At 41.6% G+C, this 26,175-nt stretch overlaps 1 protein-coding gene across 2 annotated transcripts in view; it reads right to left on the bottom strand.

The window, feature by feature from the left end:
* Window positions 1-24,371, bottom strand: part of dync1h1 (dynein, cytoplasmic 1, heavy chain 1) — a 33,225-nt gene extending 8,854 nt beyond the window's left edge. Inside the window, exons 1-59 of one of the 2 annotated variants that reach the window (XM_024267656.2) lie at window positions 24,023-24,371; window positions 22,735-22,822; window positions 22,465-22,638; window positions 22,101-22,356; window positions 21,840-22,026; window positions 21,485-21,756; window positions 21,186-21,413; window positions 19,760-20,413; window positions 19,251-19,673; window positions 18,965-19,144; window positions 18,733-18,882; window positions 18,505-18,651; window positions 18,245-18,385; window positions 17,975-18,151; window positions 17,689-17,799; window positions 17,313-17,432; window positions 16,979-17,218; window positions 16,717-16,872; window positions 16,520-16,633; window positions 16,332-16,442; window positions 16,037-16,246; window positions 15,795-15,941; window positions 15,514-15,680; window positions 15,215-15,388; window positions 13,335-13,689; window positions 13,048-13,242; window positions 12,681-12,963; window positions 12,477-12,577; window positions 11,365-11,524; window positions 10,291-10,531; window positions 10,032-10,215; window positions 9,748-9,960; window positions 9,431-9,669; window positions 9,195-9,351; window positions 8,222-8,446; window positions 7,908-8,138; window positions 7,687-7,827; window positions 7,369-7,602; window positions 7,017-7,223; window positions 6,795-6,916; window positions 6,325-6,490; window positions 6,076-6,239; window positions 5,855-5,984; window positions 5,639-5,772; window positions 5,445-5,559; window positions 5,210-5,371; window positions 4,726-4,940; window positions 4,447-4,651; window positions 4,076-4,249; window positions 3,879-3,998; window positions 3,674-3,794; window positions 3,347-3,542; window positions 2,150-2,267; window positions 1,858-2,073; window positions 1,569-1,781; window positions 984-1,111; window positions 747-900; window positions 508-654; window positions 268-418 (exon numbers count right to left, since the gene is read on the bottom strand). In XM_024267656.2, the coding sequence (XP_024123424.1) occupies window positions 268-418; window positions 508-654; window positions 747-900; window positions 984-1,111; window positions 1,569-1,781; window positions 1,858-2,073; window positions 2,150-2,267; window positions 3,347-3,542; window positions 3,674-3,794; window positions 3,879-3,998; window positions 4,076-4,249; window positions 4,447-4,651; window positions 4,726-4,940; window positions 5,210-5,371; window positions 5,445-5,559; window positions 5,639-5,772; window positions 5,855-5,984; window positions 6,076-6,239; window positions 6,325-6,490; window positions 6,795-6,916; window positions 7,017-7,223; window positions 7,369-7,602; window positions 7,687-7,827; window positions 7,908-8,138; window positions 8,222-8,446; window positions 9,195-9,351; window positions 9,431-9,669; window positions 9,748-9,960; window positions 10,032-10,215; window positions 10,291-10,531; window positions 11,365-11,524; window positions 12,477-12,577; window positions 12,681-12,963; window positions 13,048-13,242; window positions 13,335-13,689; window positions 15,215-15,388; window positions 15,514-15,680; window positions 15,795-15,941; window positions 16,037-16,246; window positions 16,332-16,442; window positions 16,520-16,633; window positions 16,717-16,872; window positions 16,979-17,218; window positions 17,313-17,432; window positions 17,689-17,799; window positions 17,975-18,151; window positions 18,245-18,385; window positions 18,505-18,651; window positions 18,733-18,882; window positions 18,965-19,144; window positions 19,251-19,673; window positions 19,760-20,413; window positions 21,186-21,413; window positions 21,485-21,756; window positions 21,840-22,026; window positions 22,101-22,356; window positions 22,465-22,638; window positions 22,735-22,822; window positions 24,023-24,272 (11,194 nt within the window). In that variant the 5' untranslated portion in view covers window positions 24,273-24,371. Of the gene's footprint in view, window positions 1-267; window positions 419-507; window positions 655-746; window positions 901-983; window positions 1,112-1,568; window positions 1,782-1,857; window positions 2,074-2,149; window positions 2,268-2,998; window positions 3,195-3,346; window positions 3,543-3,673; window positions 3,795-3,878; window positions 3,999-4,075; window positions 4,250-4,446; window positions 4,652-4,725; window positions 4,941-5,209; window positions 5,372-5,444; window positions 5,560-5,638; window positions 5,773-5,854; window positions 5,985-6,075; window positions 6,240-6,324; window positions 6,491-6,794; window positions 6,917-7,016; window positions 7,224-7,368; window positions 7,603-7,686; window positions 7,828-7,907; window positions 8,139-8,221; window positions 8,447-9,194; window positions 9,352-9,430; window positions 9,670-9,747; window positions 9,961-10,031; window positions 10,216-10,290; window positions 10,532-11,364; window positions 11,525-12,476; window positions 12,578-12,680; window positions 12,964-13,047; window positions 13,243-13,334; window positions 13,690-15,214; window positions 15,389-15,513; window positions 15,681-15,794; window positions 15,942-16,036; window positions 16,247-16,331; window positions 16,443-16,519; window positions 16,634-16,716; window positions 16,873-16,978; window positions 17,219-17,312; window positions 17,433-17,688; window positions 17,800-17,974; window positions 18,152-18,244; window positions 18,386-18,504; window positions 18,652-18,732; window positions 18,883-18,964; window positions 19,145-19,250; window positions 19,674-19,759; window positions 20,414-21,185; window positions 21,414-21,484; window positions 21,757-21,839; window positions 22,027-22,100; window positions 22,357-22,464; window positions 22,639-22,734; window positions 22,823-24,022 lie in introns of both variants that reach the window. The other variant, XM_024267667.2, reaches the window with a different exon arrangement.
* Between the last annotated feature and the right edge of the window lie 1,804 nt (window positions 24,372-26,175).

The raw sequence follows: 26,175 nt of genomic DNA, 5'->3' as shown, positions 1-26,175 counted from the left end.
TGTTGGACTTTGTACAAAAAACATTAATACCACGACCTAAAGCTTATTTTTGTGATGATCAGAGTTTTTTCCTTTTAAAATTAGACTAAAATTAAGCATTTTTGGTAATTTTACTGCATCTGCTCAGCCATGTCTCATTGTTTATTGCCCTATCCAATATGGCGTCGGTCCTTGCGTATCTCGGACAATGGTAAAATGGCTAGTGTAGCGTCTTTAGCAATATAACTCAGTGGTTTCACCAAACTCATCAACATCAGTCGATCTTACCCTGCAGTTTGAGGAGATCAGATCGTTTTTCATCCACGTCAGGTCTCTCAGCCTTGAGGACCTCGTTGAGACACTGGCTCTGAAGGCTGCTACGAGTCACTGTGAAGTTCACAAATGTAACACGAGAGCACAGATCTGGTGGGAATTCAACCTGAAAACAAAGAACCAAGAATCAGGTATTAAATATTGGCTTTTTGACTAAAAAAAGGAGCTTAAAGCTGAGTCCAACCATCGGTTTACCGTTGGGTCACGCGTGGAGAGGAAGATAACAAAGGAAGGCGACAGGTCAATATCCTGATCTCCGAGAGTGATGAGGACACGCCCTCCAGTTCTGCGGACTTCTCTGTTTAGCACTGGGTTCAGAATGGGGTCGTAGCTTTCCACATCCTTAGAAAGTAACACATTTTTAATAAATCTGCACTGTATCTGTGAAATCAAGCTCACAATAAAGACAGCTGCTGCACTGTAGCTGCTCCCACCTGGACAAGCAGTGGGTTTCCAAAACGAAGAGCACTCTCCAGGTTCTTCCTGAAGGAATCATCCAGGAAGCTGGTTCTGGTGATCTTGCGTTCCTTGTATTCATTCATTATGAATTCAGTAGCTTGGCCTGATGGATCAATGATCAGTGGGTACCTAAATAAAAAAAATAAAGGAAATTTAACTTAAGAAGCAATAAATCCATAGAACCGATTTCTCGTAAGGAAACACAAACTGACCTGTTGAACCGCTTGAGCATGATGGCGTTTTCAGTGCAGAGGTCATCTGCTGGGAGGGAGTTGGCCTGCCAGCGGAGCCTCTCGTCTGCGTTGGAAAGGTACTCGGTTCTTGCAATATCAGTACGGAACTGAGGAAGAAAAAAGGCAGCAAAAAATTAGGAAATACATTTCTAAACATTTAAATGACCAACAAAGTGCAACATCAAATTTCCTTTATTGATATCACTGTATTTTAACCTTGCTTTTAGGGAAACAAATTTACCAGCTGTCCAAAGACAACAGATGAAAAATAGCTTTTTGGCTAACTTTGATATATTAGCAGAGATGCTTTTTAATGTACGAAGTCCCCTGTCAAATAAACTAATACAATACATATCTTTTTAGAAGATTTGTTAAAATAGAAAGTAATAGAAGTTCTCTAAATCCATAAGAACCCATGGTGACATCAGTGTAACAGATAAATATCAGAAATGTGGTTCACTTGATTTGTGGGGTATTCCATATAATTTTTTTAAGGAAAAATGATTCTGGGTTCTTATGGGTTAAGGTTGACGTTTATTTTAGATGTTTATAACATTCAAATACCTGAATGTTGGCCTGCTGCAGGTGATGAGACCAAGTTGTGAACAAATTCTGTCTCATCTGTTGTTCAAAGTATCCGGCGTAAGTGATGAACGCCGCAGAGAGCAGACAGTCTCCAGCAATAGTAGACATCTGGTTTTTGAAGGTCTCGCTAGTCTTCTCCCAGCGGTCCCTTTCAGCGGACAGACTCTTCAGCAGGGCTGTGCTGCGATTCACCTGAGTGTAGAACACAATCAGAGGGTTAAATTATTGTTTTTGTCAGTCATTCAGGGCAGACCTGGAGTCCACTTACCTTGGCCTCAACAGCAGCCAGATCAGCCTTGATGGCCTGAGCTTCTGAGATGAGGACGGCGTACTCCTCCTTGTAGCGAGCGATGCTAGCCTCCAGGTCTCTGATCATCTGCTCCACCTCCTCTGCTTTGGTCTTGTTGTCTTTAGCATCATCCTCCAGCTTCTGTAGTTCATTACGCAGAGGCTCCACACGCTTCAGCATGTCGGCATAGTTGAGCTGAAAGAGATCAGGATAAATGTTAGAGCACATTTCAAGCTTCGTCTTCATTTTCTGGGTAATTTCTCTGGCATACCTGAGCAATCGCCCATTTCACCATTGGTCCACAAGCTAGGGATGCCCTATTGACTTGATCATAGTTGTAGCTTGGGTTGGACATGTAGTTCTTCTTCATTTTCTCACGAATGGAGTCACTAAAATGAAGATTGTAAAATGGTTTTAGTGAAGTAAAATGTTAGCAAAACATTTCAGACAAGAAGAAAAGGATAAAACCAAATGAAATTAGATACAGCTGTGCTCATAAGTTTACAAACCCTAAAAGAAATAATGAATTGCAGGCTATTTTACGGAGAATATTATTGGGTGAATTAGGTCATTTATTGTTAAACATCAGTGTTGACTCTTTTCAAATCACGATGACAACAGAAACTTAAAAAGTATCGTGTTATCATTCATATTCAATGAAAAATCTCCAATAAATCATATTTTTTTCCAAAGTATGAAAACGTTTGAGCAAAACTGTAACTTCTTTTGTTGGATAATTCACAAAGTTTAACTAAAAAAAAAAATCTGTTTAACAACAAATATTTACATTAGTGTGGGTCAATGCGAATCAACTCCTAATCAGCTCAGTGGCCTTGTGGTAGAGTGTCTGCCCAGAGACTGGAGGGTCATGAGTTCAAATCCAGGTCGAATCATACCAAAGACTCTAAAAATGGACCCAATCCCCAATGGACCATACCAAAATGGCGGTTGTGTCTGCAGCTCGCCCCTCCCTCAAGGGATGGGTTAAAAGCGGAGCACAAATGTCTCACATCTGTGTGACAGTTAATGGGACTTGAACTTTAACCAGGCAAATCCTCCATTGATTGGATGTAATTTGAGCTCTTTGATCAAGACAAAACTACAATTTTGATACTTATACCTCATTTCCTCAGAAGAAAAGTTGACTATGCTGGTGATGAAATTATCCCTGATAATAACTTGTCTGATTTTTTTCCAGTCAGTGGTCTCCTCGCCCAGCAAAAGGCAGATAGACTCCAAGGCCAGTTTGACCGCGGCTGGAGGATTCGTCATTGCCCGCACTTCCACAAGGTTCTGCCTCCTAATAGAGCTCACAGCTTTTTTAAAAGACGGAGGGGTGAGTTTTAAAAGGAAGAGTTGTTCAAGAGGCAAGATTTAAAAACAGTCCCAGAGAGGGGAAAAGAGGAAAATGATAGAGAGAAAGAGAGAGAGAGGTCTTCAGTGATCAACTACACAACAGTTGGTTCACCTGATTTCTTCAGCAGAGAAGTTAACAATGGTGGGGATGAAATTCTCCCTCATAATGATGGAGCGAATCTGCTTCCAGTCCGTTGTGCTCTCGCCCAAAAGCAAGCAAATGGACTCCAGGGCCAGCTTGACAGCTGCAGGTGGATTGGCCATGGAGCGGACCTCCACCAGGTGCTGCTTCTTAATAGACTTAACAGCTATCAACATCAAGCGAATGTGGGTTATGACATTAACACTTATTGTTAACTGTATACAAAGAGAACTAATGTTTAAGAATAAAAGTTAGCTTTAGTAAAAGGGATAAAGTGAATGTAAAGGAGCGCTGTACCATTCTGAGCTTCAATAACAGCAGGTTCCACCTGGTCCAGGTCCTGTTTGACTCTCAGCTGTTTGTCTTTGATCACCTCCTGCTGCTTGTACACAGCTTCCTGGATCTCCTGGCTCATCACCTGCAATCAAAATGATTAAGAGGCATTTTAACTTCCCGTCCAGAGAGAGTTATTTCATTTTTCATCATATTTCTGCCATTTTACCTTCTTCTTCTCAGCTTCCTGCTGGTCTTTGACCATCTTCTTCAGCTTGTCATTCGCGGCCGCGTTCTTTGCCTCCAACTCCTGGCTCTTGATTCTCAGATCGCGACGAAGTTCTTCAACCTGGATAAAAGAACAGAATTATTTAGAAGTGAAGTGATAGTTTTATATCGCCTACAACAATAATAATAATAATTTACCTGATCAACAGTCTCTTTAATCTTGCGAAGACCAACATTAAGGTGCATTTGCTGCTCCTCCAGCTCACTGCGTTTCTCATTGAAGAGGTTGGCATACTGGTTGATAAAATCTAGGTAGTGGCGTGGCGTGATTGCCATCGTGTGACCGCCACGCTTGGCCAGACGGTTATTTGCCTGAAAGATGGAGTCATTAAGATTACCCAAAAAGTTATATAAATAAAATCAACTACCAACCCAATCAATACGTCAAAATGTATTATTATTTGCCCTTCATACAGATACACTCCAGACAAATAAATTTTTTTTGGGACCATGAAAACTAAAATACTGATAAAGGAATAAAACTGTAATCCCAGAAATGTCTTCCAGACCTGGTGAAGAGTCTGATGAACGAACACACAGCCGTTGACAATAGCCTCGCGGTGAGACGGAGGCTGAGGAAGTTTGTCATAAACGATGGGCATGTAATCTGGGACCTTGTAGTTGGGCTTCTCCAGATCCATCTTGCTGGTGAACTCTTTGCCAACCTGATAGAGGGCCTCCGTAGACCAGTCTCCAAACCAGTTCAACACACACCTTTAAACAAAACAGAATATCAGTGAACTTTAGTTTCCCCCCTTTAAAAAAAAAAAAAAAATGTTGGTCTTTACCTGTTGAAGAGGGCAGGAGATGTGGCCGCCCTGTCCTTCAGGCCCTCAGAGGAGGGATTCATGGTGAAAACCACATGAAGGTTTCTGATAACTTGGCTTGTGAACCACTTGTAAAGCTCTTCAGGTGTGTCAAGCATCAGGCCCTCTTTCTGTGCTCCCTCCTTACACTGTGTCATCAGAGTGGCATACTCGTCTCCTTCAAACAAGCCAGGAACCTTTAAAAAAAAAACAGGTCACATTAGCATAAAAAAAACAGGAAATTATGCCTAAAAGTAGTTGGTGAAAGGCAGTCTGGATAACAGAGACGACAAATGTTTTAAGGCACACTGATCATCTTTTAGTTATTTTTAAAAAAAAAGCATTATTAGTGATCTTATATTTATAATTATGAGGCCAAAAATCTAACATTTTTCTTAGAAAAAAATGCCACAAAACACAATTTTCATCAGTGTGGGTTTTTAAGAAATGAAAGAAGCATTTCTACCTCTCCATTGGCCAATAGTGTGTTCATTCTCTCGAGGAATCCAGAGTCGAGCACGTTGGACTCATCCATGATGAAGGCAATCTTCTCATTTTTGCATCCTGAGCGACGCAAAACTGTCCGCAGATCCTCATCAAAGTCCTCCCCTGTGTACTTTCTGTGCACCTGAAACAAACGAACAAGTTAAAACAGAAAGTCTACCGGTATACTCTAATAAAATAAATACTGATGGACCTACCTTGATCTGGTAGACACTCAATCCATTCATCCAGGCTACAAAGCGAGAGAGCGTGGTCTTTCCTGCTCCGCTTACGCCAATCAGCAACAGATGGCCTTGAGGCTGACGGAAAATTCTATAAAAACATAAGAACTTTCGTTAATTAAACATATAAGGTATGACATGGACAGGACTGCTTTACAGAGACTACCTACCGATCGATTCTGAGGACATGGTCCAGCACCTCGTTGAAGAGAACCAGAGGAACGTCCAGTTCTTCCTCATAGAAAACCTTTAGACGGGCCTTGACGTAATCCCTCAGTTCCTCCTGTTCCACTGGGATGTAGTCCTGTTTCACAAAACGCAAACATTTAACTCGACTAATAGAAGTCTTCAGGTAAATTCTTGTCATTCAGAATTGAAGCACAAACCTTGGAGAGCCAGTTGCTGTAGAGAATGGGCCTGTTGAGAGCCTTCTCCTTGTCAATGTTGGGAAAGTGTTTGAGAGCGACCATGTCAATGTTTTCATCCGTCCACCTTCTCTCTTCATCGCCTACAAGCCTAAAATCAACAGAACACACATGGGTACATTTAAGAAAAAAATCCAAATAGAAAGAACTCACAAAAAGATCCGACAGAAATGCTAGCAGACCTATCCTGGAAGAGACGAAGAGCCTCGTGGGCCCAGATGCGGATCAGCCCCTCCACAGGCAGGGTCTCAAGGGGTCGAAGAGCCTCGAAAATGCCCCTCACCCATCGGGTCATCTCTCTTGGCGAGTAGATATAATGAGGCTGAGTGTCTTGAGTGAAGCGCTCCTGATGTGAAAACATGGATAAATGGGTCTCATTAGAACTTGAAAGGCCATGAAGCTCAAGCTTTTTACAGAGCCATCTTTTGTACCTGTGACATGGTGTAGAACTCCACCATCGCAGCAGTAAGAGGTTCAGCGTAGGTCCGGAGGGATGGGATGAGGCGCAACATGGCTCGATTGAAGGTCCCATAAATCTGTGTAAGAGAAGCTGGACCTGGATAGTCCACGTAGACTACAGGAACGTGGCGCAGGAACCTGGTGAGAGGATTGATTTGATTTATGTATTTACACATATAAAGAGAACATAGGAATACAAGGAAAAAAAATCTGAAAAATAATACAATGATAAAAATCACTATATTTTTTTTTCTTCTTAAGATGCCCAGAGATTTTGTAATTTTATTGAAGACTACATCAATGTGATTTTTCCAAAGGAGTTTGTTGTCCAGCTGGACTCCATACATTTTTAAGGGATAACAATCAAAAATAAATGAGAAAAAAAAAACAGTTTAAAAAATGTGACTGATTAGGTCAAATGTAAGACCAAATTTGTACATACCTATGAGTGAGTGGCTTTCTACCAGGATCAGTGGGAGGATTACAGGCACCAACAAACTGGATCCTCTCCAGTTTCACCCAAGTCTGGTCTGAGGTGCGATAGAAGCCTCCATGTTCAACCATCTACATGGAATAACACAAATATTTAAAGATTTTGCTGAAATCGACATCTCTTCCTAAACCAAAAGAAGAAGGTGGGTGTATTTTGGAGATTGCCTCATACCTGTCTGAGGAAAGAGATCACCCTCTGTGTGCCGTACTTGTCCATGTCTGGCAGATTGATCTCATCACAGAACAGCACCAGCCACTTGCCCAGCTGGACTGGGGCGAGCACAACACCATTGGGGGTGCGGCGGTACTCGCAGTAGTGGTCGAAAGTCTTGAGGAGCAGTTCTGGAGTGGTAGCGCTGGAGAAGTTCAGACCAACAACCTGATGGAAAGCAGCGGTCGAGGTTATGAATCGTTACACAAGATATGCAACGAACAACCAAAGCTTATATGACAAGAAAACAATCGGAGAAAACACTTGAGACCATTTGGTTTTATGTCTGAATACCAGCAGATAGTCGGCTCACCTCCATGTCAGGCAAGGCTCTGAGGGCGCTGAACAGAGTCATGGTCTTTCCAGAACCAGGAGGGCCACACAGCACCAGGGGTTTGTGTTCTGCTAGCCAGGTGTAGAGCAAAGCTTCATGGCGGACGGTGTCCAAAGTTGGAACCACAACATCCGGGGAGGCCACCTTGTGGGTCTCCACCTCAATCTGGGGCACCTTGCCCTGCCAGGACTGCCACTCTCCTGAGATGCACACCTATATAAAAACAGATCATAATTATTTTTAAAATACAAGAGTTTCTTTAGAGATGATTGATGCAAAAACGTTAATTTAGTGTACCTCGTAGTCAATGATGGGCACGTTTGGAGCAGTGGGAAGTGGCACAGTGGTGATGCGACGGATGTATTCTCCAAGCTCCGCCCTCATCTTCAAACGTCCATCTCCAGAGAAGGACCAGAGCACGGCGTAGATCAGGTATTTCTGCAGAAGATTGTTGTAGTTTAATATAAAAACACATACAAATTTAATGGAAGTTCATGTCAAAAAACAAGAATAATTACCTGCATGTACTTCTCTAGCTGGTCGATGGGCATGGGGAAGTCCGGATGGTTGTTGTTGTAAAGAGCCACGTTGCGGCAGGCCTGGTGCAGCATTGAGAACAGTGAGCCCAGGCAGCGCAGGCGGGTGAAATCCATTATGTGCTCCATCTTGGAGGCGTGCTCCAAAGCTTTAATGACGAGGCCTGTCGAGGTGAAGTATGGCTGCAGGATTCCTGCAGCATCTCTCTGGATCTAGTTTTCAGCACAAAGCAGAGTAAATTAAAGGTATAATGATCTACAAGCGTTTCAGCATCTTCCTTCTGAAGTGAAACTACCTGCAGCATCGGTGAAGCCGCCTCCTCCTCATCCTCAGTGCCCGTTCTCTTACGATGGGCTTCGTCCTCTCCTTCATCCAACGGGATGCTGCGAATCCGAGCCAGGAAGTTGTTGAAAATCATGTCTGTGCTGAGAACATCCTCGCTGAACCAAACCATGCCGCAGCGAGACACTGTGGCCAGAGTGGCGTACTTCAGGTCCTGGACTTCAAACATCACACGCACCTAGACAAACAAGTCGAGGTACGTGTTAGGGTGTATTCAGACAGGGAAAGTATCAGTTTGATTGATCTGGATTGAATTCTGAAGATTTCGTTTGGTCTGTATTCAGACTGACATCTACTGGAGATTTCTGTTTTTCTGTGATTTCTGTAAACAGAATCTCATGATCAAAGATCTCTTCAGTCACTGGGCAGGAATCACGAGGTGGGTCAAAAAAACAAGAGAAAGTCAGAGGTGCAGAGCTTTAAAATCATTGTCGGGATAGTCAACTTAATAAAACTTGCCAGCTTTGAACGTCAGGAACAACAATTTTTACTTGTTACTTTTGTAAGGCAGAGGCTGCAAGACGGTCACTGGCAAGACGTCTTGTGTGTGCTTTAACTCGAGGACGTTAGCAACTAAATACTGAGCAGTACTGAGGAGACGCCGGATATGAAGGTACACTGATAAGTGTTGATGACATATAGATTGTTGGGAAAACAGTGAGAAGCAATGTGTATCATAAACAAAACATAACATAAACAACAATAAACAAAGCTCAGTCCAATTGGAAACAAACTGAGACCACCTTGTAAGATGGGTCAGATAGCAGGTCATGGTCAGGGTCTGCTTGGCTGTATTCAGACTAAAAATCCCAGATTATCTGGTTCATTTTACGCTAACCAAATGTGTCCATTCTGAATACACCCATAGAACATCACCTGATTACTTTCTCAGGATGTACTAAAGTGCTTGTTTGTGAATGACTCACATTAGGAGGTAAGCTGAGACGCTCTCCGTTCGGTAGGGTGAGCAGCTTGTTGTCATCCAACACAGAGTTGAGATTCTCAACCCATTCTGGGTCGACGTCTCCATCAAAAATGATCCACTGACGTTTCTGGAGTTCACCTCGAACATTGTCGATGATCCTGACATCACAAGTTAAGTGTAACTTAGTTTAAGTTTGCTTAGTTCGTTTTTTTTTCTGAATGAACAAAGCTAACTTACTTCCTGAGGACGTGTGTGAACAGGCCATCAGTCCACTCTCGAGTGTTGGGGTCCAGAGTACCGTACAGGTGGTCTTTACTGATGGCTTTGGGGTCAATAATGTGGGCCACGCCCTCCAAGCCTTCCAGTCGCTCTAGAGCTTTGAGAAGCACCCTCCATGCCATGGTCTTTCCGCTGCCTGAAGGACCCACCATCATCAGACCGTGATTGATCTGCGTGATCTGATACAGCTGAAGCACCTACAACATAAAAAAGATTTTGCTTTAGATCTGGCGCACAAAAAAAAAAAAGAGTTATTAACACATCAATCGTCATACCTTCTCCACCCACATGCTACCGACGTCGTCACCGTCTCCGTAGGTGAGGTACATCTCTGCGCAGACCTTTTTCAGCTCCTCCCTCAGAGCCGTCATCTCCCCACGATGGTACTGAACTCCAGGGAAGACGTCTGACAGCAGGCTGAAGAGCAGAGGGATGTCTTCAGCCACCAGCTTGGGGACCATGGTCTCACACACGCTTTGGATCAGAATCTAAAGACAGAAATCAAGTTAGTTAAAGAAAAACTAAAGAATGTTGTTAAATGTATGCCTCAGTTTTATACCTCCTGCTCGGGCAGGTTCTCTGCGATCTCATTCTCGTCAACATCCTCTCCACGCTTCAGCTTCTCCCTCTTGATCTTCTGGATGCGTTCACGCTTAACGTTGCCAGCACTGATCAGCACGCTCTTCAGAGCTCGGAGACCGAAGTCATAATGGCTCTGGGATGACAACTGCTCATCACACAGCCTGAAATAAAAGGAAATGCATTTAACAGAAGGGAAACGGCTACTTTGGATTACGTGAGACGAGTGAAATACACACTTGAAGAAGGGAACGATCTTCTTGGCGAGGATCTCGGCACTTCGGAAACCCTGAGAGTAGAGCATGACTTGAGCGATGAGCTGACGGTCGGGCTTTGTCATGGCCAAGCTGCGGAAGAGCTTCTTCAGGTTGTCAGGCAGGTTGGAGCGACCGGCGTAGCCAGGGTTCATGGTGATGAAGATGGCCATGTCTGGGCTGACCTTCACCTGCTTGTTCAGGAGTTCTGTAGTGACTGGAACACCTGAAACATTGACAAAACACTTAATGTAGAAATATAAAAAAAGAAGTTAACAAGCTTTGTTATGAATAAGTCATATTTTATGGTTAAAAGAAACACTAACAGAGTCGTATAAATACATACGTACATACTAATACACTGAATTATTTGCAAACCAAGAATTTTCCATCTATACCAAAAAATTAACTGTCAAATTGATTCCCTTTAGGCTGAAACTATTTATAAAACTTGAAATGTTAACATTTTGCTGATTTTTTTATAGTGTTTCTAACATGTTCTTGTGACATTTTTGTCATGATGAAAGTCGTATTTAAAGCTCAAAATTGCATTAATGTGTTCTTTACTCAAATGGTTGAGAATCAGAATAAAAACTGCTGTTGGAAAATGCTTTGAAGTGCGATGTAGAAGTCACAAGGGCAAGCCAAGCTCCCTGCTCCACTACATTCAGAATTGAGCGGAGCAGGGAGCTTCTTGTAACCCACACAAATATGATCTTTTTCAAACAGCAATTTTTCATCACGACTTGAATAAAGAAATACGCAAAAATTTAATTTTGAGATTCATTTTCTTTAAATTATTTTGAAAACACTCAAGGGCGGGGCTACTCAGCTCAGCACCAATAGCCACACCCACGTAGAGAAGACAGTGGCTTAAGATACACAAAATATGGATTTTAGAAACATTTAGATTGAAGAGTTTTGGTTAAAAGCTTCATAATCATATCTAAAAACACTACTGGGAACATTCTTCAAAACAAAACAAAAAAATTGTCATAGGGGGACTTTGAATGGGTACATCCTCAAGAAAAAAAACAGTTGTGCATTAATTCTACATACTCCTGTCTCTGTTGGGGTTGCTGTGTTCCCTCAAGGCCACCTGGATGTACTGGACCTGCTGTGAGACGGCTGACAACATTCTCTCTTCCAGACGGTTAAACTCGTCAAAGCAGCCCCATGCTCCGACCTGGCAGAGACCTACGAAGATGCGGCCCATGGCCTGAAGGAGAGGACAACAAAACATGATGTTATGCCAGGGATCTGCGACTTTTAATATTTAATGAGCCATTCGGGTCAATTTCTCACAGACAACAACAACCCAGTGGGAGCCACTAAGTCTAACTACACCCTCAAGAAAAATAGGACAATGATTTGTTTTTATGTTATTGTTTTTAATCTAAATGCAAATGATCTATTGATTTCTTTTTGGCATTAATAAAACATAAATATAAAAAGAAAAAAGGCCTTTTAACAACTTCCCTTTAAAATAAGACACCTTATTACCTTTTTGCTACTTATTTTTAATGGTTGTTAATGAATTTCTACAGTTTTTAGAGTGTTAGTCTTTGTATTTTCGTTTCACAGCTTAATAATTCTTCAGTAAAAGCTCCACTAAGGACAGGTGTTGGAAATAAACCACAGCTATAAACGCCGTAATACAAGTATCAGATTGTTCTAATGCAATGATCTATGTTCTTTTGTAGTTGTCCTTATCAAATAAACAATAAATAAATAAATTATGTAACAAAGGATCAATAAAACTGTTTCCTTAAGTTTTTGTGGAGAATCTCAGAGAGAAATTTGTAAATCTGAATAATCAAAATTAAATCAGAGCTTTACTGTTTTTTTCAAATCTTAAGATGCACCTAAAATCTTTTAATTTGTTCAAAAATAAAAAATGTGCACCTTAATTCTGGCTCTGCTTAAAATTGGTTTTCTGTGGTAAACAGCACTCAAAATCCTGTCAAAATGTACTAGATGAACTTGTGATTAGCTTACTTTTTAAAATTTTTACTTTTTATTTTTCTTTAACCACAGAGCCACAAGGGAGGACTAAAAGAGCCAAATGTGGCTCCAGTGCCACAGGTTGTAGACCCGTGTTATGAGGTCAAATGATTGATAGCAAAAGTTTTGATGCATCATATTATAGGGTTTTGTGCAAATGAAATCACCTGGAAGTCGAAGGTTTCATCACAGTTGAAGACCAGAACGAAGCGGCCGAGTTGGTGACCAAGCGCTTTCACTGACTCGGTCTTTCCTGTGCCAGCAGGTCCTAGAAAACAACAACAAAAACAAGTTTTAATAAAAAGTAGTTGCCACTTTATTAAGAAAAAAACTGACTGAAAAAATAAATTTAGGGTGCTTGATGTGCATACCAAATGGTGAGCCGCCGAGGCGGGCCTCCAGAGCCTGGGTCATGGTGAGGTAGCATCGGTCTGTCAGAGGGGTCTGAACAAGCTTGTCCTGAACTCCCAGGTACTCAAAGCCGTAGTTGAACTTGGCATTAGCCATCTGAATGGAAAGTTGCTGCAAGACTTCCGTCTGCTTGGGGTCAAAGTAGAAGCGCATTTGGCTGAGCCACTCAAAGGACTTGGGGTTGTCAATCTTGTTCTTGAGGAGAGTCCTGGTCACGTCACGCTGGTGCACCAGCTCGGTGATCTAAGATCGAAAAGCAGGATCGACTTTAGAGAATCTATTTGCTTGGATTAAGAATAAAATAAAATGAAATAAAAGTCCTCTAACCAGGTGCTCCAGTTTCCTCCTGCGAAGTGGAGGCTGCTCCATCAGCACAGTGTCAGCCAACACGTTCAGAGTGGCCTGCACGTTGGACAGCACCCCTTGCATGAGTGTCATGTCTCCACCACCAGAGATGGTCGTCAGGGCAGACTCGATGTTCTCAGACCAGGCAATCTGAGTGGAAAGGACCACCAACTGGGCCTGTCAACAGAACAACAGAGAAACATTAGCAATTTGTCCAATTATTTTACATTTTCATCAAAAGCTGCAAAATAATTTCCTTCAAATAATACCTGATAACGATCAATCCACTCGATGTACTGGCTCAGGTCGACGGCAGTTCCCTTGTTGAAAGAAGTCACCTCATTGACAGACTCGGCGAGCAGTTTGGCCAGCGTCACTCTCATCTCCTTCTCCACCAGCGTCAGCCACTCGTTGATCTTTGGATGCTCCGTAATGGAGACGGGAGTTTTATAGAGGACCTCCTCTCCCTCACGCGAGGAGATCCCCAGCACCTCCGTGTTGTCCTCGTTCAGAAGGATGCTCGACACACCAGCGAACATCTTCTTGAAGTGCTTCTGGAGTTTGGCCACATTCTTGCTGTTGCCGATGATCTCAAGCAAGTCCTCATCTCCCACAAAATAAAACCTACAAAAAAGAAAGATTTGTGATTAAGCTGCTCGGTAACCGCAGATGCATCAGTGAGTAGCTCCAAGTATAGCATGTCAACCACAAGTACTGATTAAGAGAAGATAAATAAAGGATTTTTAAGACCTTATAAAATCTAACTTAAGACTGTATATATGAAAAAATGAAATAAACAGCCAGAATATTTTGTTTCTTGCTCTACATGTGTGATTTAATGCTATAGTGACCATTGTGCCTAGTTTGAATGTATACCGGCAAACAGTGTTGTTCCCTCCATAAGGATTCACACTAACCAGTTTTCCACATTTTCTAGTACCAACGAGAATGAGTTGAATAAAAACCTGAAGTTAAACGACTTTAGACCAGTTCATGATGTTATGACATAATGCCTCCTGGAAATGTTTTGTTTTCGAGACAGGAAGTCGCATTAACGAGTAAAAAATTAAGACCCATTCATGAGAATTTAATCCTTTTTAAAGACCCACTCCAATGAAGATGGTCCTTTTTTGTGTTTTTAATATGTTCTTGTACCATTTCTCTCATAGTAGAGTACTTATATAAAACAATTTATGATTAAAACTGAGTTTCTGAGCATTTCTCAATTCAAATCAGGAGTAGATGAAAACCGGATGCTTGATTGTGCCAAAGCCAACCTTTTCTGAAGTATCCACTTGCAAACAAATAGTTCTATTAGCGCCTTAATTTTTCTCGTCAGAACTGGTATCTGCCTTAAAACTGTACGGCTGGGTAGCTCCAATATTGAATGCCGTTGTTTTCCTATGCTAATATTAGCTTGGCGTTGTGAGAAGCTGTAAACTAGCATGAGAGAGTCTAAATAAAGGCTTTATGGGATATTAGCGGAGCTAACTTCCACACCAACAGTCCTGCCCAAAACTCAGAATCGTATTTCTAATGAGCTGCAGAAAACGTCTTTTAGATTTTGGCTAAAAACTGCATAGTCATACTTCCAAAGACCACCAGGAAGGATTTTACAATAGAAAAAAATTAGTTGGAGTGAGACTGTAAGGTCTTATTTTTGTAAAATTCAATCTAGGACCTTTTAAGATTTGTTAAGGATTTGTAGACACTGAACCACGAATAAAATAATCATAAAGTAGGGGTGTAACGGATCACAAAACTCGCGGTTTGGATAATTTTTCTGATCAATAAAAAGAAAAAAAAAAACTGTAAAAACAAGATAAAAGCCTAAAATTATTTTTTTGAAAAGCTTCAAAACATATATCTAGTGAAACACAAAGTACTTCACACACACAGGTCAACAGACTTCTGGAGAAACGCCAAGCAGCTACTTTAGCGCTTGTTCAAACAAAGCCGATGTACAAGAATTTGACGCGAAAGTACAATTTATTTAAATTATGCGAGCGCGAGGTGTGCGCGGGGGTGGGGTTGTCCATGGTACACACGTGTGCCAAACCGTGGCTAGTGATCAGATTATCCGTTACGCTCCTACCATGAAGCAAATTCCCCACATTCTGGTGGCTTTACATCCAAATCTTCTACCTACCTGGGGAACGATGATCTCTCTCTTTCCAGGTACTCTCCAAGAGCTTTCTGGATTTTGCCCAAAAGATCAGCGAGTCGCTCCAGAGACCTCTGGACCCCCTGAATGTTCAGCACGTCCATCACCAGAGGAGACTTGGTCACTTTCTTCATGAGAGCCAAGAATTCGGTGCTTATACTGTAGAATGAATAAATAAAAAGTTGTTTTTAAGAAACAAAAAAGCATCAATTTATAATTTAAATGTAGGACTTTTTTATAGAAATACTTTACAGAGTGCAGTAAAAGAAGCGATGAGAGTTTACCTCTGGAATCTCTGAGTTTCCACTGGTAGCAGATGCTTGATATCAGCACTTCCTGTGAAGATGCCTTCCAGGTACACCCAGCGGCGCTGGACATCAATCCAGACGTCAAACAGAGCCATGATCCGATTCAGTTTGTCCTCCCAGCTCAGAGCGTCTTCCTCAAACACCTGCAAAAGAGCAAGTGTGAGGAGAAAAAAACCGATAAGAATATAAAAACTGCTGTTGTAAGAAAATGGAATGAATTTGCTGTTTCAATAAACAAACTATGTAAAAATGTTTACCTTGTAGTAGGGAGACAACTTCATGGCAGACACACTGTTAATGTGCTCCTTCACTTTGTTAAACAGGTCATCCCAGCCTCTGATGAGACGGCATTTGTTCTGATAGTTCACCAGGTCCAGCTCATATGAGTTCCACACTTCCCGGATCTAAATTCATTAAAAAAAAAAAAAAAAGCTCAGTAAACGACAAAGTTTTATTTTTCAAAAATATGAGGCTCAGATCTTAGATTTTTCTTTTTTACCTGTTTTAGGAACTCCTCCAAAGCCATTTCTCCCTGGGCTACCAGCAGAACATCCTTCACGACCATCTCGTTCTTCTGAAGATCAACATCCCAAATCTGTCCAAGGGTCAGCTCTGAAAGCACCCAGTTCACGTGCAGCCGCTTCATCAGCTGTTTCCAGTGGCGATCCTTCAGGGCCTCTGATTTCAGCTCAATCACCAACATGTTGACCTAGAATGAAAAAGAAATGGCCGAATGAATGTCTTCCGCACATTCTTTTTGGGACTTTAACTTCATGATGTATGTAGAAAATGACCTTTAAGTATCCTTTGAGAAGCCTCTGGACAAACTCATAGGAAGCGTATTGTCTCAGTCTGGCTTGGAAGTTCTTCAGCTGGTTCAGGAGAGCATCCAGACTCTGACGAAGCTGCACACAAACACCTCCATAGTTAGTGTATAAATGACATAATAGAGGTAAATATGTGATAAGTGTAGGTTCTGCACCTTGCGAGGCTGCACAGACACCCACGGCTGTTCCTTCATTTGATCAATCTGCTCCCAGACCTTTGCCAGTTCAGTCCACACCTCTTTCAGGTCATGCAGCTCCTCCAGAGCCACCTGCAAATCACATCAAGTAAAAAAAATGATGATCTTGTCAAAAGCCTTGAACATTTGAGACAAACATTAAGTTTAACATTTACCTGCACTCTCTCTTCACTTCCACTGAGCAGACCAGTATCTGTGAGCTCCAGAGCCTCTTTGGCGCGAGCACACTTCTCTCTTTCAACCTTCAGCCGGCCAAAGTTGCCTTCATAGATCGTCAACGACTGAAGAGCCTCTTCTGGGCGCAAGTTACCCTTAAAAAACACAAGATAATCTATAAAATATCTGATGTGTGACATGTTATAACTGTAAACGAGAAGTGGGTTAAATTAAACGTCACTTTAATCAGGTTTTTCTTACTGCAACAGGTTTGGTCTTCTCCCAGTCATTGAGGAGGTCCGTGGTCCGGTTCTCCACAGCTTTGTCCTCCTGGACGATCTTCATCTGCAGGTTGGCCACCTGTTGCTGGATAGCAGTGTCCTTGCGCTTCATTATGTCACTGAAAGCGCCCCATTCACCTTCAATGTTGTCGATGTAGAGCCAGGAGGGCGGGAACTGGAACCGTTGCTTCTCCAGTAAACGCTGTCCATTACGGAACAACTGAGAATACAAAAAAGGAGGAGTATGGGCATCTTTTTTGTTGAAAGAAAAAACAAAAAAAAAATTAAAAAAAATAAATAAATTGACTTCTTACCTCCACATTCTTCTCAAACTGTTTAATCTTTCGCTTTAGCGTCTGGACATAAGTTATGAAATTAACAGCATCGGAGGTGCTTGCCGTGTCCACAGAATGCTGTTCCAGATCTTGACGAGACTGGTGAAGAATGGGAGAACTTTGAGTAAAACATAAACAGCAGAACAAAAGCAGAATGCTTCAAAGATCCTCTGTTCATATTAGGGTTGCAGTGGATCCATAGGGATCACTAGCCACTATTTGGCACACACGTGTACCACAGCTTTTAATACATTTATTGTAGGCTTTTATTTTTCCCTTTTTACTGATCTGAAAAATGATATGAACCATGACACCCCTAGTTTTTAACCAACATGAGTCTTATGTTATGGATTACCTTGGAGATCTGGGAGTGAAAGTCCTGCATGTTCTGGCCGAGCATCTGGCCAAACTTGCTGAGGACTTCTTTGTGCCAAGAGTCGTACTTCAGGTTCACCTTAGACTGGACCTGTTCGGAAGTTTAAATATGAACTTTAAATGCATGACCACAAATGTATCCTTACAAAAAAACACTGTACCTTTAATAATAGAAAGCTTAAAAATAAGATTAAAAAATGTTATTACAGATTAATTAAGTTCAAAAAGAATTTGAATGACGAGAAACAAAATGCTTTAAAATGTACCTTGCCATAGTCAATGATCACAGGCCCAAACTCCTTGCGTGTTTCGGCATTGTCAAAGGTTCCTCGTGCTTTACGGATCTGCACCAGCAGGGCCTGCCACTTGGTCAGATCTTCACCGAGACGGTTGTAGATGTTTTCCGCCTGCATATCCCAAAGGCATTGGTACTGCAGCCACACCTGGACAGAGAAAGTAAAGACAGAATAAGATAAACAAAACATTTTAAAACTGGTTAGTCATTAAAGAAATATCAAAATAAGGGCGGACCTTACCTTTACGTACTGCTCCACCTCATTGACGATGTCTTCCACTGCATTGTAGGCCTCCTCCAAGGCTGCAGGACCATCCGGCATTCTAGTCAGAGCGTTCCTGTAGAACTTCTCTTCCTCTGAAAGCTCATAGTGGACGCCAACCTGATGAGGAAGAAGGGGCTGGTTTAGATCTCAACAGTGAAAGTACAATAGATTTCTTATTTAATAAAACACACATTTTTTCTTATGGGATTTCAGTGTCACATGATCATTTGTTTTACCTGGTATCTCTGGCTTTGGATTCTGGGGAGTGAAAGAATGATCGTCTTCCAGGCAAACATCTCCTGGTAGAGCTTGTAGCGGCAGTCTTCAATGGGTGGATTGAGGTAAATCACCTGGTTAGTGATTCTCAGCTCATGAACGACGTTCTAAGAATGAAAGAAATCGAGCGGTCAGTCAAATCAAGCCATCAAATGTGTCAACGATAGATTGCTTCTTCCCCGGTTTACCTTAATCTTGGGCTCCCCTCCAGGTTTGTGGCCGACTTGTGGAGCCTCAGTGTCCATGTCCACATCAGCTTTGTCTTCCACCTGCCCGCGGAGCACCTGAGTCCAGGCTTTGAGACCGGCCTGAAGACGCACTCCCAGGATGCGTTCAATCTGAAACAATTTACTATCCATCAGTTTCAAGAACAAACTAGAAGCTTATGAACAGTACAGTACATTAATTGATCCTAAATACCTCAATGTCAAGCTTGTTGACCCAAATTGGCAGGTTGGAGTAAGAATGGAGGTTAAGGTCATCCACAGCTTTCTGGACGCGGTTTAAGATGTCAGAGAAGGTCCTGTGGTCGAACATGCAGGTCTCCAGAGAGCGGACTTCCAGATCAATTTTTTCCTCAATCAGCAACAGATCATCCACCTGAAATACACAATGTAGCCAACAAAGGTCAGGAAATAAAGAATTTTGCTATATTAATGTTTAACTTCTTAAATCCATGAATGACTTCATCGCTGCAAGCTTTTACCTTCTCCTGGAAGTTGAAGACCGTCTCAGCCAGTCTCTGCACGTATGGATCCAGCTTGTAAGACTCCCACACCAGAGTGATGCCCTCAGTCACCAGCGCCTGGACCTCCTTCTTGAGTCCAGCAACCAGCAGAGAGATGGAGGACCTCTCCTCCACTTTCTCACAGGTGCGCTCGTAGGTGCGAACGCTTTCAATCAGAGAGATTGCAAACGGGTAGAGCTGATTGGCCTGGTGGGCTTTGTTGACGATGGCCAAAGGAACGCGGAAGCTGAGCCACTTGAGGTTGCGAACCTCCTTCGATAAGGTGATGATCTCTGGGAGGAAATTCACTTTAAGTTTGAGCATGTTTCCTGTCCTTCCACGGGCACGGGAGGTCTCGATGGTGAAGATCCGCCCAGAAACGCCAAGGTTACGCTGCTGCACCTGGTTTCGAAAAGGATGGAAGACTTAACCAAATGCTAAGAGTCTTTTAGAATAGTAAATACAACCAACGCTGCATCGATATATACCTTGCGAGCCCAGTCATCAAAGATCTCTTGAGTGTTGAGTTTAGCTCTGAAGCTATCGCCATCCTGTTTCAACTTCAACCCTTCCACGTGGTTCTCCCAACCCTTCCCCAAAACATCCTCCACCCTCTTCATATACGCCGTGAGCTGACGGTCGATCTGCTTCGCCCAGATGATGGACCCGGACACGGGCGGCAGATCTCGAACGTGACTCATTTTGCACGCCTGGCTTTGAGGGTACTGCACTTTGAACTTGTCGTGCAGCGACTCAATGTCGTCCTTCACACGCTGGATCAGCTGCGTCTGGTACTCACGGATGGCGCCACGGATGTGGGGACGCACAAAGAGAGCGTTGAAGCGGGAAAATATACGGAACATCTCGTTGGCGTTCTTGGCTGTTCCCAGCTGATCGCGCAGGCGGGCGGTGATGCGCGTCTCCACGCGGTCGATGCGTTCGTCGTAGCGCTTCATGGCAGCTTCCCAGGCTTCCATGCCTTCCTTAGACACGTCTAGACCGTCAACCTCTTTGACGTTCTCATACGCCAGGTTCACCTCTTCAATGGCATTGGCATCAGCTGCATCAAAGAGAACTCCTGCTACCTTCATATCTTCAGGTTCAACCGTCTCTCCAGGGGCGTGCTGCTGCACTGCAGACAACTGTCAACAGAAATTATTCATAATGTAAAGGTCAATAGAGCAGTTTTTCTCAACCAGGGTGCTGCAGCACTCTAGTGTGCCGTGAGAAATTACCAATTTTCTCTGATCTAAAAACATTTCTAGGATATCAGCTCTCTGTTCATCCAAACAGGACCGGGTTTAACACAGTTTGGAACATGAAAGATCATAAAATACTTTTTATTTGATTCTATAAAGGACTATTTGATAAGAATGGCAACACTGCAATCTAGCCGCAAAAATAGCCCCTAGCTTTGCTTTTTGAGAATAGTCCTGCCCCTTCAACTGTCTCCACCAATCATTCCTGGAGGCTGGATCATGCATCATCAAACTGACCAATCAGAAGTGGTTAATAAGTCTCTCAGTTCCAACAAAAATAACAGCTAAAGCTCGTGTTTAGCAGTACAGTTTCCTGCAGGATCCGGTGTCGGAACGTTTAAAAGGTGAATAATATAATGAAACGCAAGTCTATCCGTTATCCGCGGCAGTTTTGTACTACATCTCCCATGATGCATTGGGTTAAAGTGATAACATCTCTGCGCTACAGTGGCAATGCAACAAATGCACATATCAGTCGGTTCTCAATTTTTAAATCCTCTTGATAAAATCAGAAGAAAACTGTTTAGTTCTCCTTCAAGGTTCTCCGTTTTTTTTTGTCAAGGAAAAAGTGTGCCTTGGTTCAAAATGGGTTGAAAAACACTGCAGTTGAGGGTAGTAATCGGTCAACCCAAATGTGGTGCTGAAGGGCGCTCACCTGAGGTCTAAGAACACGAACGATGACAGCCCTCAGCTGCTCGTGCTGCCTTCTGAAACGCCTCATGTGGTCAAGCCTGGACTGCAGCTTCCTGTGTGCGGGGCTCAGACGCCACACCATCTTCAGGTTCTCCTCCCTCTTCCGTTTTACAATATCCCTCAGCAACACCTGCAGCTTCTCGTACTCATCCTCCCATGTCTGGAACACCTCAAAGCAAGCCACCATCACCTGCAGCAAAGGGTATTCATTAGAATCCACAACATTTCTGAGAAAATGTAAAATATTCTTTAGACTTGCACCTTTTCAAATTCCTCGTAAGCGACGTGCATGAGCTTTCTGGTGCCCAACACCTTGAGAAGCTGGGAGCTTAAGTCTCGAGAGATGGCCTCCACGAGACGCAGCGCTCTCTGGATAGGATACTTAGTGTTCCGTATCTTCTTCATGTGAGTAAATATGGCCATCAGAGCTTGGCGGATTTTATCAAGCTCTGAGGCAGAGAGCAAGTCGTTAAGAGGGAAGTCCTTCATCAGTGGATTGTAGTCATTAACCGTTTCCACAGCCTGTTTCAGACCTACAGAGAGATGAAGGAAAGATCACCATTGAGTCAAACTAAAATTACAAGAAAAAAATGGCTCTCTTTTGGTGGTCACTCACCTGTGTCTGTGTCAAAGCTCACAGTGGCGTGGAAACGTTTGCCATGTTTCAGGATGTCCAGTGTGAGCAGAACCTCTGGGCTCTCTCTCTTCTCCTGGATCCTGTTGAGGGCTCTTTCCAAGTTCAGCCAGAAACTGATCTCCTGCAAGGCTGTGCCTGAAGCTGGGTCCCGATCAAGCTTCGTCACCTGCCAAAGGTCGCACCAAAATTTAGAGAAGGAAAAGGGTGATCGTCTAACAACAGAAGGATATTTCGTCTTGCCTTTTGGATTTCCCTGATCCAGCGGTTAACTCCAGACTGCAGCTGGTTGAGGAAAGTCGGGTCTTCAACTTTATCACCAAAGTCGGTGACTTTTGGCTTCTCTCCACGCTCATAGCACTGCTTGGCAATGTTTGTGATGATGGGGTGAATGGGAAGGCTGATTTCAGGAATCTCAATGTTCTGCTGCAGGTGGAGGAGTCCCATCTCCAGCTCGGCAATCTTCTTCTCAACAGAAGGGGCCATTTTATCTCCATCTCTGGAGGATTACGATAGATAGATAGATGTTATCATTTTTCCTTTGTTGTGCTTTTTACTTAACGCCCAATCTAGGACGTATGCCAACTGCATTTTTAAAAATCAATACCTGTCAGCCTTGCCAGACTCTCGAATGTAGGACTTGAAGAAAGGCGACACTGCGTTGCTGATGAACGAGTGCAGAGTCTCGTAGGGAGAATCCTCACTCAGCGTCAACACCCGAACTTGAGTAGATATGGGCTTGTCTGCATCAATGACACCTGTCCTCTTGATTAACGCCAAGCTGCAGGAGACAATATTTTAGCCACATTTTTTGCAATCAACTTAAAATTCGCAAGAAATATAGTCTAATATTCAGCACAATATATGAATTATTTACCTGTTGGACTTGATTCCATAGCGAATGTCAATGCTAATGTTGTAAGAAATGCACTCTTTTTCCTCTTCTCCTTCATCTCCAACATCCTCTGTGAAAAACAATTCATGAAAACTTGTTTATAGAAAAAGGATTAAATCACAATTAAAAACTATTAGAGGTGAGCTATAACACAGTGGAGCGTTTTGTGCCAGCTATTCTTTCAGCAAACCTGGAGGGGAAGAGACACCCTCTACATACATGCTGCAATGCAGCATCTGACTTCCCCACAAGTCTATCAGTGATCAGGGGAAGAGACCAACGCCTACAGGCTGTAGAGACTGGTCACATGAAACTTAAAAAACTCAATCTTGTAACGGATACGCAATTCAGAAGCTACGGATCGATTTGCCAGAAGGAAATTAAAAACAAAGTACTCATTTGTAAAAGTTGAACCACATGATGAAACATTAAAACGCCTGATGAGGACAAACGTTCATGTTTTTAAACATTTGTTGTACACAGTCTTTGCTGCTTGCTAATGCTATGACTAACGATTAATCAGCATTTTGCCTCAAAGCTGCTAAACAGAAAATATTATTCAAATATATGTGTTTTAGCCATTATAAAGTGCGTATAATTGTGTTTTAACAGCTTCCTACAGTGTGACGTAACTATCATTAACATTTTTGACTGAACTGACAGATTAGCTACTTTTTTCTCAAAACTTTATTGAAAATAAACACATTTACAAAACAACTTTGCAATTAACATACAATTTTTTACTCAAAATAATGTCAGCAAGGGAGATGTCAAGACGAAATTACAAGTTAATAAGTGGTAAACAGAGAATAATAAGGGGGGGAAATTATACATAAAACTGGAAAATACTATATAAATTTCCACTGTGTGGTACGTTTTGGAAGTATAAATATTTTTTTTAGAGTTACAAAATTTTTAACAAATCCCCCAAACTTTATTTACATAAAATTTGGTTTGAAAAAGTAACAAACTAGCAGCATTTTTTATTTTTAGTAACAAAACTAAATTATAAGTTTAACATTTTAGAGCTCAAAAGAAAACGTACAATTATAGTAAAAAAGTGAAGTACAGATGTAAGTAAATTTTTGCAAAATCTACAATAATTATCAATATTTGAAAGTTTAGCTATAGACATTTTTGTTGGATAAATATTATGTACGTTAGCTAGTTTATTAAGCTAGCTTTGGGGCAGTGACGTCATTTCAAGTGCTTGGAGAATAACATATTTGCTCATTTTGGGAATTGGTAAATTAATCACGTCAAACTATACCTTTAAGAGCAGATCTCTCCACCAGGATGGTGTGAACCTGCGAGTCTCCCAGGAATTTCTTCATCTGCTCCACGGCGCTCTTCTCTTCCAGGGCGGTTTCCAGTGAGGCTGGGGCCTCGCCGCCATCTTCCAGGAGCAGCGGCACCAGTTTCCGAATGTGCTTCTGCAGCACCGATGTGTCCGCAACCGTTTGAACGGCCGACACCTCCATGGTGCCGGAGTTCTCCTCCGTCCCCCCACCGTCAGACATTCTCTGAGAAAAGCCTACCAAAACCAGAGGCCGGAATCAGAATGGCACGCGCGCACTGCTAAAGTCAACCAGCCCCTGTCAAAGGCTGACTGTAGAATCACCGCAGCGGTAGGGATTGGCTATATACGCGAAAGGCATTGTGGTCCTTGTTGTTTTAGTCCTGGATAACCTAATGGACTTTTTGCAGCCTAAAACTACAACACCCATACGTCTGATGCTCTTTTCATTTTAATACATGAAACTTGCCAGTAGAGGGAGAAAGAGAGTTTTGTTTGATGAGATAGCAAAATTTAAGTTAAGAAAGAAAAAAAAAAAACGTATATTTGTGTGAATGCATTCAATGCATTCACACTATTGTGATTCTGTTTCTCTTCCTTATTATTATTATTATTATTATTATTATTATTATTATTTATGTCTTCTTCCGTACGTTTTTCGACACCTAAAAACTTTATCACACTTCATGCAACTTTTACAATCTTGGTATCAAAACGTTCAGCTCGTTAAGGACTTTACAGCTTGTATTTTTAGTAGTTGTGCACTTTACAGTTTTTGCGTAGTTACACAATTTGTGCGTTTTTTCAGCCCCATTATAACTAATAGGATTTTATTACAAATTCCTGCAAATTACACACTTTATGCAATTTAAGCAATTTTACACATCCAGCATGTTCAGCAAATTCATGCTTTTACTACACATTATTACAATTACACAACTTACACAAATTTAACACAACTTTACACAACTACACAATTTTACACAATTTTACACAAATTTGTGCAAATTTTAAGCAAATTCAGCAATTTAAGCAATTTTACACATCCAGCATGTTCAGCAAATTCATGCTTTTACTACACATTCTTACAATTACACAACTTACACAAATTTAACACAACTTTGCACAACGCGAAAATGCATTCACACATGCATTATCGGAGGTAATGCAATTTTTCTAGTTTGCATTACAGTTAATTTTCTGTTATTTTTTTTTTGCAAATATCAAATTAAAAATGTATGAAGTTATACAAATTCCATTCTTAACACCTATGCTTGAGTCGGTAAAAGGACCAATGAAGTGATCTAACAATGCAAAATGTAGTAAATGTAAATTAATAATAAAAGATTAGGATTACTTAGGTGGAAAATTGTAAAACTGTTGCTTTACATGTGAAGTTGTTTATTGTTTCTTTCAAAATTCAGCAATCCTAGAATTCTAATTTACTGTGAGTTTAAACTTTAGCTTAAAATGTTTAAAATTTACAAATTTCACCAGAAAGCTAGCAAAAAAAATGCCCCCCCCCCCCCCCCCATTTCATTTTTTTAAATTAATCAAAAAGGGATAAGAAGCAAACATGTTCAACATTAGAGGAAGGGAATTTTTATTTTATTTACAAGAACTGATACAAACTTCAAGTATGAATTCAGTTTAATTCCACAAACAGGAATAACAGGAACTGATTTTACGATGTTTAATAAATATCCAAAATTAAAAACGTAACAGTCAAAACTTGCAATAAAAACTAATTCAGGGCAATAAAACACCAAAAAATAAAACACCAATTTGCCAAGTTAAAGTACTAGGATTTTAACAGCCCTTGTTTATAGAGTTTTAAATGTTCATTGACTATTATTAAATTGTTTAGCTTTACATGGCTTTTGAATTAATAAAAGGTTGTAACATCAAAGAATCTATCCAGTAGCCAATAAAATAAAGATTATTTAAAAAAAAAAAGAGAGAGAGAGGACTTTGCCAGGCCACCAATGATGTTTTGACTAGCTGTGTTTTGTATATTTCTAAAGCCTCATGCCACAGTTGTGTTTACAGATAACAGAATGTACCCAAACAGAAGCGAATCATATCAGTTTCTACAAAACAAGTTTAAATATTTTTTTAATCACTAA

This window comes from Oryzias melastigma, linkage group LG22 (assembly GCF_002922805.2).
Source record: "Oryzias melastigma strain HK-1 linkage group LG22, ASM292280v2, whole genome shotgun sequence".
NCBI lineage: Eukaryota > Metazoa > Chordata > Actinopteri > Beloniformes > Adrianichthyidae > Oryzias > Oryzias melastigma.
The sequence above is the reverse complement of the archived record's forward strand: the minus strand, read 5'-3'. Positions and strand labels throughout refer to the sequence as shown.